Raw genomic sequence first — 11,859 nt, 5'->3', positions numbered from 1 at the left:
CTACCCTTTGCTAGCCTGCAGTGCCTTGGGACAAAAATAAAAACCAAAAAGCAAAGTGAATGAATAGTGCCGATGGAACCTTTTAGACCCAAAGCTTGAAAACACGTGACCCTCCAAGAAAAGTAAACTGCAAGTTTGCAGAAGTTTCTCCAGTGGCAGCTTGGCCCTTGGCCCTTATCAAAAAAAAAATAAAAATATTCGCGTCTGGCGAGAATTTTTATCGACGCAAATAACTGGCTGTGTTTGTGTGGTAGAATTAAAGAAACATTTTATTGATTAGAAAAGTGCAATAATGCTGAAACGCATTTGATGAACACCTCAATTGAATGTTCTTAATCATCTTGCCTCGGTATTTTCTTGCTATGCAGTAGTAGTAGTACGTGGTTATTTTATTATATATCCAAAAGGAAGGAAAAGATGTTTTCCAGCCCCGGTATCTGATATCTGAAGCACCTCAACTGGGACGGCGGAAATAAAGGGATAGGGAGGAAGCGGTAGAGGAAACCAAACAGGTGAGCGATAGGAAGAAAAGGTAGTGTAGGTAAAAACAAAAGAAATATATACACTATGGCACAGTGTACAGTAGTATGCTTGAGGCCCGCCCTCAAACGTCTTTGGTCACTGAGCACTCGGCACATCGGGTGCGCCTCCGCAATAGCTCCAAGTGCAGAGTCACAAATGTCCAAATACAGTACTTGCTATGTACACTTCTGTTTTTCGTGCTTACATTTTTATTTTCAACGCATCGGTCCCACCAGCTATAATCTTGCATACAAGATCTCAGTATTCATAAATAAATAAATAATAAATAAAAACACTTCATCATCAAATCTCTCAGCATTTCAGGCCTGAATTCGCAGAGGTATCCTTGTAGGAATACTTATGTAAGTGTAATTTTATGTTGCGCAAGTGAAGGGCTTTACACCATCAGTGAGCTATGTTTGGACCGAACTTGTTCCAGCATGCGGGAGCCTTTGTACAATACCCAGTGATGAACTATATTTTTACGAAATTTTCAAGTCCGCAATTGCAAACTAATTAAGATGTAGATGCCGAGCCTTCGTCTTTACCCCTGCAGGTTATTTTGTGGGGAACAGATCCGTATCTTCTAGGTGGGGTTGGAATCTTTCAAGAAGTAAGCGATCAGTAGAAGAGCGTAGTATTTTGTCACAAATTTTAAAAAGCAATCCTTGCTTTGTCTAGCCAATGCAGTCAGCGTGCTCGTAAGCGCTGAAAAGATGGCATGCCTTCTTTAGACTGTTTCATCCAGTTGGATTCCAGTAGGTGCGGCCCATTGATACTTCTCGACTTTATAGTTATACCTCATTTTGTACTTTCATTCTTGCATAATCTACGCAAAACCTCTGCCTTTTAGGTCGCAGCTTTTACGTGTGGCGCTTCTGCTTTGCTTGGTGAAGCTGAAAAGCGAGCAGTAATAAACTTTACTATTGATCTCCGCCAGTGATAGCCGACACGACATCCACAACTGCTTCGTCGCACCGACAAGGACTTTCGCGCTGGCCTTCTCGGTCTCGCTTGTGTAATTACATGTGCTGATCGAGGTCAAATTTTGCTAGATCATATCTCGTAACGGTGGCCTATACTGCGGAACCCCTCTGAAATGGAGCAGTTCAGCAAACTGAAGGCTTCTAGATTTACAATAAAACACCAACACTACCTGAAGTTACTAACTGCGATAAATACGTTAAATGATTTGCATGATTAGACGATTGACGCCAACACTTATCCGGTCGCTTTGCACCCGCTTGGTCATATAAACTAGGGACAGCCACTGCTTCCTTAACATAGCAAGGCTATTCACAAACCATAGAATCCTGTGATCGATGCAAAACGTTGGGTGCTTGCTGCATACCTTAGTGCATGAGAATCCAGCCAGCACATGTTTTTCTTTCTGTTTTTGCTGCATTCTTTTTCTTGTTTTTAACCTGCGGACTTCTAAACAAAGCAGCCACTTGACAGTCGGCGTCGCGTTCTCTTGCTTTCTTTTCCTGGCCGCTGTATTTCTGTCCTGTTCTAATCATGTCAAACTACATAACCTCAAGTGTTTGACATTTTTCCGCGGGCATTCTTGTCTACGCCTGTCAGCACACATCCAGCATGGAACTCTAAACTCCACATCCAAGCCAAATGTTGCAATTGTGATCTCGGCTGCTCAAGATGTTTTATAACATCAGCCTGTTGATAATGTTCTGGAGAAATTGCGCACTCTGGGTGCTTATGAGTGCATTGAGGTATTTGTGATAACTACACACGAACCTGTTGAGCGACTTGCCAATAGGCACTAGTTTTAAGTTTACGCACGTTCAACCATTAGGTATTTTAATCTAGTAATTCAGAAATGGCTGACATGAACAACTAGATTAGTAAATACTAATCTATTTGTTATGTGCATTTCTCTTTATGCTGTTCTTTTAGAGAGCGTCTCTAAGTAAGGTGGCACAAAGTTTTTTTTTCGTTATATGGAAAACTAACAAAGGAGGCAACATGATTGTACATTTTTTACTAATATCAGAAAAAGGGCTCTGCGCCGTCTTACATTGTGCGCACGGCCCAATCGGACTAGCCCAGAGTGCATTAGGCAGTCAATAAAAAAATTAAATATTCCTCGTAGAAGTTTGAAAAGAGAAAAGAATAACTTTAACATTGTTGCGTGTGGCTAATACACTCCGACTGACGTCACAATGGGAATATCACGTCATGATGGGAATATCAGCTTAATCTAAGCGGCGATAATCTTGGTGTAAAAGGTCCTTGACCGAAAAAAGCAAGGCAGCTCTTTTATTTTTCTTCGATGTCATTAAATTTGAGACTAATATGAGGATACTTTAGAAGCGGCTAGGAGGTAAGTGTGAAACTCAATATTTTATTTCCCTCGAAAAATGCTCTTCCTGGGCCACTATTTTTGGGCATATCCGCTTTTGCGAACCAAAATGGCGGACGCCTCTTTAGAGACGCACGTGCTACGGCGAACGGAACACGTGTGTGGGCCACTTGCTGACGTGTCCAGCGGACTCAACCAGCTTCGGCGTAGGCCTCCGGAAGCTGCACTTATGAAAGCAGGCAACCAGAGGGAAAAACAGGATAGCAGTAGGACAAAGCAATGGGAAACGCAAAATAACCCGAAGCGGCCGAAACGTGGAAGAAAGGAATGGGGCGAGGGGCGAAAGTGAAAACCTTTCTAAAAAACTCCCAGATTAGTCATCAAAATAACAAGAACATCTCAATGTAAAGAATGGCGGTGCACTATCTTTTTCTCCTGTCAGGGGACCTAAATGGTATTCTGAGAAGTAGATTTGGCCCATTTGCACAAATAGTAAAGGGAATGAAAGCGTTCTAAGCGATACTTGGAGATAAGCAGATCGCGATGCGTGCCCTGCTTTGGTATCGAATTTCGCAGCCTACATTTTGCCTTACAAGATATCTACAGCACTACAAAAGGCAGAGGATCCCTTGCAATTTTGTTCCTAAGTGCATCTCACCCCTGCTCACTACAATAGATAATTGTGGTCCTACTGTCACCCCCGCCAATTTGGGGGGCGAGAGGGGTCTAGGAGCACATTTGCCTATTGTAGTATTGGACTGGGTATAGGAAAGAAGGGCGTTACATGCCGTCAGCATGCACAGATATTTGGAGATTTTCTAGGAATAGCTTGTTGAGCTGGTTGACAGCAATGCGGAAGTACCATAGCCTCAGGGGAGAAGTAATTTACCTTAGTGGCATTCTAAGTACAGCTCTTTGTTGTGGGGCTCTAAATATGGGGTAGTTAGGCGCGAAGAACCACGTCAGAACATTTCAAGTAGGCAGAATACAAGCAAAACCAAAAAGAAAGAATTATGGACTGGAGTTGCAGAAAAATGAAGGGATCGCGGTGCTAGGGCAATTCGACATATATATTTAAGCCGCCATATAAAAAAATACTAGATAGTTAAATATTGATGAGAAATTAAACAGTAAAAAATTGTGCATTATCTTACAAAAATATTCTAGCCCACACATGTTTCTGAAGGCTTCAACAGTTGGTGGGGATGTTACATGAAACTCAAAATTGTTGGCAACATCAAATTAGGTCGGTTAAACAAGGCTCAATCTTACCGTATGAGCATGAATTTGATGCTAGTGAGTCAAGCCAGCCGTGGATCACCAACTGATAATCCGATACCCATTTGGGGACACGATTGAAGTTTCCGTACTGGAAGCGAGAAATTCAGCCTGATTGTAAACTCACGGATAGCGATTTTCTATCCAAAGCTGTAGGCTAGCAGTCGCCGGTGGTTAAGGACAAGATGAGAGTCACACGCGCTGATGCATGAGAAAGTGCACTAGCTCACCATGAGTCTTGTACAGTCGATAAAAACACAATAATAACGATAGTTTATTTGTAGACACAATAGAACAATTTAGAAAAAATCACAACTTTTTGTTTGCGGGCATCAACATATCCCTTTTCTGGTCAAGGCGCAGGTCATAACTTGCTGTGATACGTATGCCCACATCGAGAACGTTTTTGCCGCGTCAAGCCGGCGTTTTATGCGCGACGGCGCGCACTCGACGTCGGGAAAAACTCGCGCCGCCGCCGATCTGGCCCTGGCAGATATTTGACGCGCGGGCGGCGCAGCCGCCATGGCCGACAAGATGTGCGGCGGTTTGGCCGCAGAAATGGCATTATCACAAAAATAAATGCTTAATCAAGCACTAAATGTAGCATTTTTGTGAGTATACGACCTACCCTCGGATCGTAATGTATGTATTTTCTGCCTGAAGCCAAATGTGTAAAAAAAGAAAAGAAAGAAAGAAACGTGCCGCTGGTATCCGAGCGGGCATTCCGAGGTATCCTCAATCATTCGAGCGAGCCAAATCCGTCCTTGTGCGACGTATGTACGCTTTCTACATTTAGCACATGTAGCATGTCAAATAAGTCTTTTCGCTATTTTAACACAAGGGACAGCGTCGCTTCCCTCGCATATTTCGCTCTGTGGTTATTTCCACTCGCCGATGCATTTGCTTTCGCATCGAGAGATCCGCGGCGGCGCTCCCGCCGCTTCGTCGTGCCATGTGGGATCCGGTAAAAACGTCCCCGGAAAAAACGTCCCCGGAGAAAATGTCCCCGGGAAAAATGTCCCTATTGGCGAAGTAGGGAAAAATGTCCCCGAACGGCGCTGAAGTCTTGCGATACGGCTAGGACGTATAGACTACTTTTCCGCGTGGCGAACTGCAATGATGAATGATGCATGTTAACTTTATTACAGCGGTTTTACCTGTCGCCTTGAAATTCACGCGAACATCGAACTGATGCGGGCATTCATCACAAAAAAAAAAAAAAATATGGCAGTGGTAATACCAGTGACAGCGCCTCCTCTTCACTTTGTTTGCGGGGAAAAGAGCAGCTGACCACCGGCTTTACCGGAGAAGCTTGGAGCGATGCTTTAATATGTCCATGATGCACGACCGGTTAAGCCTCGTTCTGCTTATAAAATCATCACCCTTATCACAATTCTACACCAGCATCAGAAGAACGGTTTAACCTCGTCACCAGAAGGTCTGGAAAGTAATTCTAGTGACGTCTTCTGCTTTGGGCGGTTCCCTGAGACTACCATACGCCGATCCGCTTGTACCTTTCAAAGTAGGCAGGGTTACCAAACTTAGTAGACCTGCCATGTATGATTGCTGAACGAGCTGCGGAGCTGGGAACCTCGCAACGTATAAAAAGCCAGATGGCTCTTTCACCATGTTTTTACACAGTTCTTGTAAACATTTCGGACCCCGCAGAGGACGCAGGTTCCAAATGATGATTACATTTAACTCAAAACCAAGAAAGAATGGCATAAAATGTGTTTCTATTTTTTTTTTTTTTTTTTCATATGAGTTCCGGAAGAAATTTTTTGAGGGTCGGCTTCGGCCTTGGGGACGTTTTTTCCTAGTTGCCGCTCCATCAGGGGGCGTTTCTTCCGGGGACCTTTTTTCCGGGGACGTTATTACCTACACCCGGTCCTATGCATCTCTTGTCCTAGCGTAGTAATAAGCAATTGTGCTCCCACTGTAGCTTCAGCGAATTCGGGGGGCAAAGAGCACAATTACCTCGGAATACATGCGGTGTTTTTTTCCACGATTTTCGGGCGTCGAAAACTGCCGCACCGACGCGACGTCCAGCTCGAGATACATGGCACGGGTGTAGGTGATTTTTTTTTCTAATTTGTGCCATGTATCTCGAGCTGGGCGTCGAGTCGGCGCGGCAGTTTTCGACGCCCGAAAATCGTGGAAAAAAAACACCGCATGTATTCCGAGCTAATTGTGCTCTCCGCGACCCCCCGAATTCGCGGAAGCTACAGTGGGAGCACAATTGCTTATTACTGCGCTAGGGCAAGAGATGCATAGGAGTACAATTACCGATTATAGCGCGCATAATCCAGATTTGTCCAGGGCGCCTCTATCGTTCGCGGCGCCGCAAATAACTTGTGTTAGGGGTCAGAGTTTTCGGCTTTTATTTTCTGAGAATTCGGCGGACTGTTTTTCGGTGTTTATTTGCAAACACAACTTCCGGCTTTTTCGGCTAATATTGTTTTCTGCCCAATAAATATCTTTTTTTTTTTCGGTGAGATAAAGGCATCTGTATCCAGTTAAAACTGACATAGTGTACATTTTAGCTTTTTTTTTTCTTACATGTTATTTTATGCATTTTTATTTAATGTACAGTTCCTCATATATACAGCTAAGAACCTGGAAGAAAATACTATTTCCATAATGAAAATTACCTTTAAGACAAAACGCATACGTAAAAGATAAATTCCCACGTTTAACAAAGGAGTAACTGAAATATTATTTATTACGATCAAATATTTGCATAAACGAAATCACTTAAAAAAACAAGCACACTTCTCTCGGCTTGTGTCTGAGAAGTGTCACGCGGTAAGAAACTGGCAGGCTTTGGTCTCCGCGATTTTCTGGATACCATTGCGCTGCAAATTCTCTGGTCTGTCCTTGGCCCTTCATAGTGCCTGCCTTGCCGCAGACGCCCCTTCTGAAACGCTTGGCATGTCTATGAGGGTCGGGGGGCATGGCTGCCATTCTTTCCCCATTCGTGAGACCATGAACAATGCCTGAAAACACTCAACCGCTGTACATAAACCAATGATCCCACTGTCTCGCATAATTCCTCTGCATTGAACACTGTTGTAATTTCCTCCCGTAATCGAGAGTGCGCGATGTGCACGAAAAAGGTACAAACCTTTTTCGTTTTAAACGTAACTTTTTAAAATGCTTTCGGCGCACCTTTATCGATGTTTTTCGGTTTAAACCGAAAAGTCCAACCCCTACTTGTGTTGTACACCGCATGTAGCATCCGCCGCTGGGAAGAGCGCGTTGCGCGGTCCGCTCCTAGGCGATACTTCTGGCGTCAATACTTGGATCGATGTCGTCGCTGTAAGAAAGCGGTGCTTGTGGGACGCTGTGGCGCAAACCCTTCAACGAACCGGTAGCCAACTGTCGGTTTGTTTGACCGAGAACGGCCGAGAGTGGCTAGTTATAGCTGCATCAAATTAATCATTCCGGCAACAAAGGGACGTAACAAAACTGCGATTGCTCCCTGCGAGCTCAGGTTGTGTTTGTCTGCGAATATAACTTCATTAAGGAAGGCGAATCAGGCTGTAACGGAGATTTTTGCATGAAAAACAAAGCTGTGGTAATGTGTGTGTCTGACACCCCAGTGGTTCAGGTGTTTTGCATGCCTGATTTCCTTACATTGGATGCGCTGCTAGAATGTAATAATCATTATGTGGCGTAGAAGCCTTAGTTCCCCCCATGCATGCATTTCATATTACTTCCCTTTGTTTCTCGTGCAGTGGTCGCCATAGTTGCGTACTCGATAGTCTTGCTTTGTCCACGCAGTTGCTGGATGGACAACGTGGAAGGATACAATTGGATCACGCTGGCCCCCGGTCTCTTCTGCCTCTTCGTAAGAGTTTTGGTTGTTTATCTATATACGCACTAAAGCGCCACCCGTCTTTTTTTTTTTTTTCTTTTTTTTTCCCTGAATAGGACTGAGAAGCGTGAGACTGCAAATCAGTGAGCCAATTATTGAGTCGTGTAGGTAGGCAATTAAAGGTGCTGGTTTCCCACCTGCTCAATTCTTCTGCCACGGGTGGAGCTTCCTGACCGCTGTGTTTTGACAATTCTTTAGTGTCTGTTCCAACGCTGAATATCATCATTTTATTGATGGTAAAATAAATAAGCATATATTTCTATCCTTCGTTGATTATTGCAATTTTAAAAAATACAGCACACTTCTAAGCGCTTTACTGCCAACATTTTTAATTTCCACGTGTAAAATAACTTTAAGGAGGAGTAATCTCGTCCACAGGGAATGATTACCGCCCAGTGGTGTTTCCCTAGCACGAAATTCATAAGTTCGGGATATATTCCTTCGTCTCCCGAACTGACGATGAGATCCGCTTTCCGATCAGCCATTGCAGAACTGGTCGGCGAAATGAGGTTCTTTCTGCGATTTTTGTTCTCTTTGAATGATAATATTTTTCGTTTCGCATATTACTGCGCACAAAACCCAACGCCATCAGCAATTCCTTGAAGACAATTGCAGAGGCAAGGCCATTTACATATTTTGGACGTTCTTTTCTTCTTCTCCTCATACATAGTGCCAAAAGATCTGAAGGTGCGCGCGTCGTTTTCGGCGCCAGAAGCCATCAAATCCTGCATTTATAACCCACACGAATTACGAAGGCAATTACTTTATTATTAGACACATTTGTAATAAACATGAACGTCGGCTTGACCACTGCGGACACGATTTCAGCGGATATCAAAGGACATTTTGCCACACTTCGAGAAAAAATGGGGGAGAAAACATTGTTCAGGTCGCAACACTGTGACATTGTCGCGCCTGAAACGGTCGCGCGATGCTGTCGAGCAACACGTACGGGCTGCATTTTATTAAACCGTCTGTAAAGATAACACCTATAACCAGTTTGACAACATATTTAAACACATGCTACACGCATTTTCTTCTTTCATTGGTGGCTGCTGGAAAAATACGATCAATACGCTACGTTAGTTGCTGAAAAGTTAGAACGGCCAAGCAGAAGGCAGATCTGTACTTTCGAGCCATCCTACCATGATTAATCTGCCGAACATGAAGCGATGTTTATCGGCAGCGCTTGCAGATTGCGGCACGCACATAAGCATGCAGTGTTACAATCATCTGTAGTTGTGCTTGTGAGTTAATCTGAGGTCAGAGCTGGGTTCCTTTCGAGGTCATGCTTCCATATATTTTCTTGTCTTCCAGACTCGGATATCGGTCTCAGGCCATTTCTTTTCTCCGGTTTATGACTGCTCTCCCACCACTATCCCCTTTCCGCTGACCATAATTATTTTTTCGCAAGTTCCACATACGGCACTAAATTTGGATTATGCACTGAATTTTACGACAACGTAGGGCAATAGCATCATTTGTGGTACCCAGGAAGTTGTAACCATTCTCGCTTTAAAGCCGAAATTACGCTGATTATCTAGCCACCACTGCTTAAAAATACTTTCGTTCAAAACCGATATCTACCAGTGGTGCTCCAAAAGAAATGAGCCCTGTAGACCATCATTGCCACTTTCCAGCGCCATCATTATATAAATTTTGCTTGTCTTGGCAGCAAGGTGAAAGCGGGTGAAAAGCGGGGCCACTGAATACAGGATCCGCGTACACATACAATGGCGTTAACGTGTGCTTCGTGTTGAAATGAGTACCATGAATAGGATAAAAAACTAAAAAAAATTTAGGTGTCCTTCTTGCTCTAGGCGCACGTTTGTCTGTAACCTTCCTTGTCGCGATTAAAGGCGCGTCAGTACAAGTCACACCCGCCGCTCCACGCCCTCCGTAGTCGAACACTTTGCACACCAGACCAGCCACCCCTGCGTTGGGTGGTTTCTACTGCACCTGAAATGCACACGCACAAAACGCTTGCATGGTGACAGCACAACAGAGTCTATATTGAGAGCTTTCTCGACAAAACAGCACACCCAGCCTCAGCCAGCCCAGCGCTGCCGCCAACTAGCCAGACCACCCTTCAGGCAGCCATATTGAATTTCCAGTGGCGCCCTCTATAGGTCGCGGAACTTGCGAATAGTAGCCGGCGCTAGTTAAAACCTCCCGACGTCTTCTCTGTTCTGAACAGGTTTTGAGTTGTTTTTATTTTCTTACAATGCGATGTCGATGGAAAGAAGTGATGTGCCATAAGCATTTCGAAAATTTCATAAGAGCACGCATTCCCTTGATAAAATCACGTACGTTCTATAAGAAAGATGAGCTCTCTACATGGAAAGAAAAAAGAACCACTCGCCCGATCCGCAAAGCTATCTGTGTTGACTCATTATTCACCAGTTCCATCGCACTAAGCAATCGGTTAGCAAATCTGATTAGACAAGAGACAACCCACCAGGATCCGGCCTGGCGCATGAAGGCGTAAGGGCGTATTCGCGAATTCGGTGATATAATTTCTCGATTATGCTAGACGCAGACAGAAGGAACAGCAGTTCCATCTAAATGCAGCTATAGTCAATATTTCGTGTTCAGAAGACGTCAGACAATGAAATACGTGGTTCAACAACGCGCCAAATATAAGACGCAGAAAAAAAAAAGACAAGAGAAAATTCCTAGAAATACGGAAATAAAAAGAAGTCACCGCGATAAAAAAAAAAAAATAAAGCCGTCGCGAATCCGTTCCACCCTTTACTACCGGCAGCCGCGCTTGTGATGTAAAGAATACAAACCAGCAAACCACCTTCACATTTTACTGAATGAGCAGTGCACGGGAACCTGGTGACGGGTATGAAGTGTAGGACCTCTCTGCCTCTCTGTCGTACGTCAGGAACAGGTATATGTATATATATATATATATATATATATATATATATATATATATATATATATATATATATATATATATATATATATATATATATATATATATATATATATATATATCCGGAGACCACACCGCAAACCTGCTCATAACTGCCGCCGCTGCCGGAAGCGTCAGGCGCCGTAAATTCTGTAGTGCGTCCCTATCTGACAGAAAATGGAGTGCTAGCAGCCAGCTCTTCTTGCTTTTCTTGTTTCACTGCTTTTGTCCGCTCGGTGCACCTAAACTATATATAAACGCATAGGCTGTTGGTGGACGCACAGTGCGCCGACCACACTTTGCAGTGGACACCAGCACACCACCTCACTTCCCTGTTTTTCGCACCATTAATAAAAGGAAAAGCAACACACCTAACGTGCCAGGGGAGCAGGCAGGCAGGTTGACAGCCAGTAAATCTTCCGTTCCAAGAATACAGCCGCACTCCGTGCAGTGCTGATTCCTGCGGACGTTAACTGAGTGTTCCTCTTGTGCACGGAAGCAATGTTCTTTTAATCGCTTTGCTCTGACGGAGGGCTGCGCGTGTACAGCGCAACGAAATGTCGAGCATGAAGCAACAGTAAGTTTGTTTTCGCTCCAAGGGTTTCGCGCAAACAGAAGGCAGATGGCTTGAGAGACTGAAAGAATACGGCTACGGGCATAGGTACGCGTTGCCCTGAGCGCGACGTAAGACTGAGCAATGCGAGAAAGAACGGCATGTTTCCACATATGTTCACTACAACACCAACGCATTCTTGAATGTGAAGCGGGCATCGTTGCTGAATTAGATCTCGTTCGTCCTCACTGTTTTCCTTCCGTTTTAGTATTTCTTTTTAAATAATTGCTAATGCAGGAGACCCTTCACCGTCTTCTCATGAAAGCCGCTCGGAGTCATATGTGGCACGAGAATGAAGTATCTGATAGTCATAGCATTTGGCACTA

General features: G+C 44.1%; 1 protein-coding gene across 2 annotated transcripts in view; it reads left to right on the top strand.

Moving 5' to 3' along the window:
• The window catches only part of LOC146199426 (calcitonin gene-related peptide type 1 receptor-like), a 172,001-nt gene that overhangs the window by 136,906 nt on the left and 23,236 nt on the right, over window positions 1-11,859 (top strand). For both annotated transcript variants that reach the window (XM_084594910.1, XM_084594911.1), the window contains exon 13: window positions 7,904-7,970. In XM_084594910.1, coding sequence (XP_084451036.1) covers window positions 7,904-7,970 — 67 coding nt within the window. The remainder of the gene's footprint in view (window positions 1-7,903; window positions 7,971-11,859) is intronic.

Source organism: Amblyomma maculatum, chromosome 2 (genome assembly GCF_055883805.1).
Source record: "Amblyomma maculatum isolate TAMU_Amacu chromosome 2, ASM5588380v1, whole genome shotgun sequence".
In the NCBI taxonomy this organism is placed as follows: Eukaryota; Metazoa; Arthropoda; class Arachnida; order Ixodida; family Ixodidae; genus Amblyomma; species Amblyomma maculatum.
This window is presented reverse-complemented; position numbering and strand designations above follow the sequence as displayed.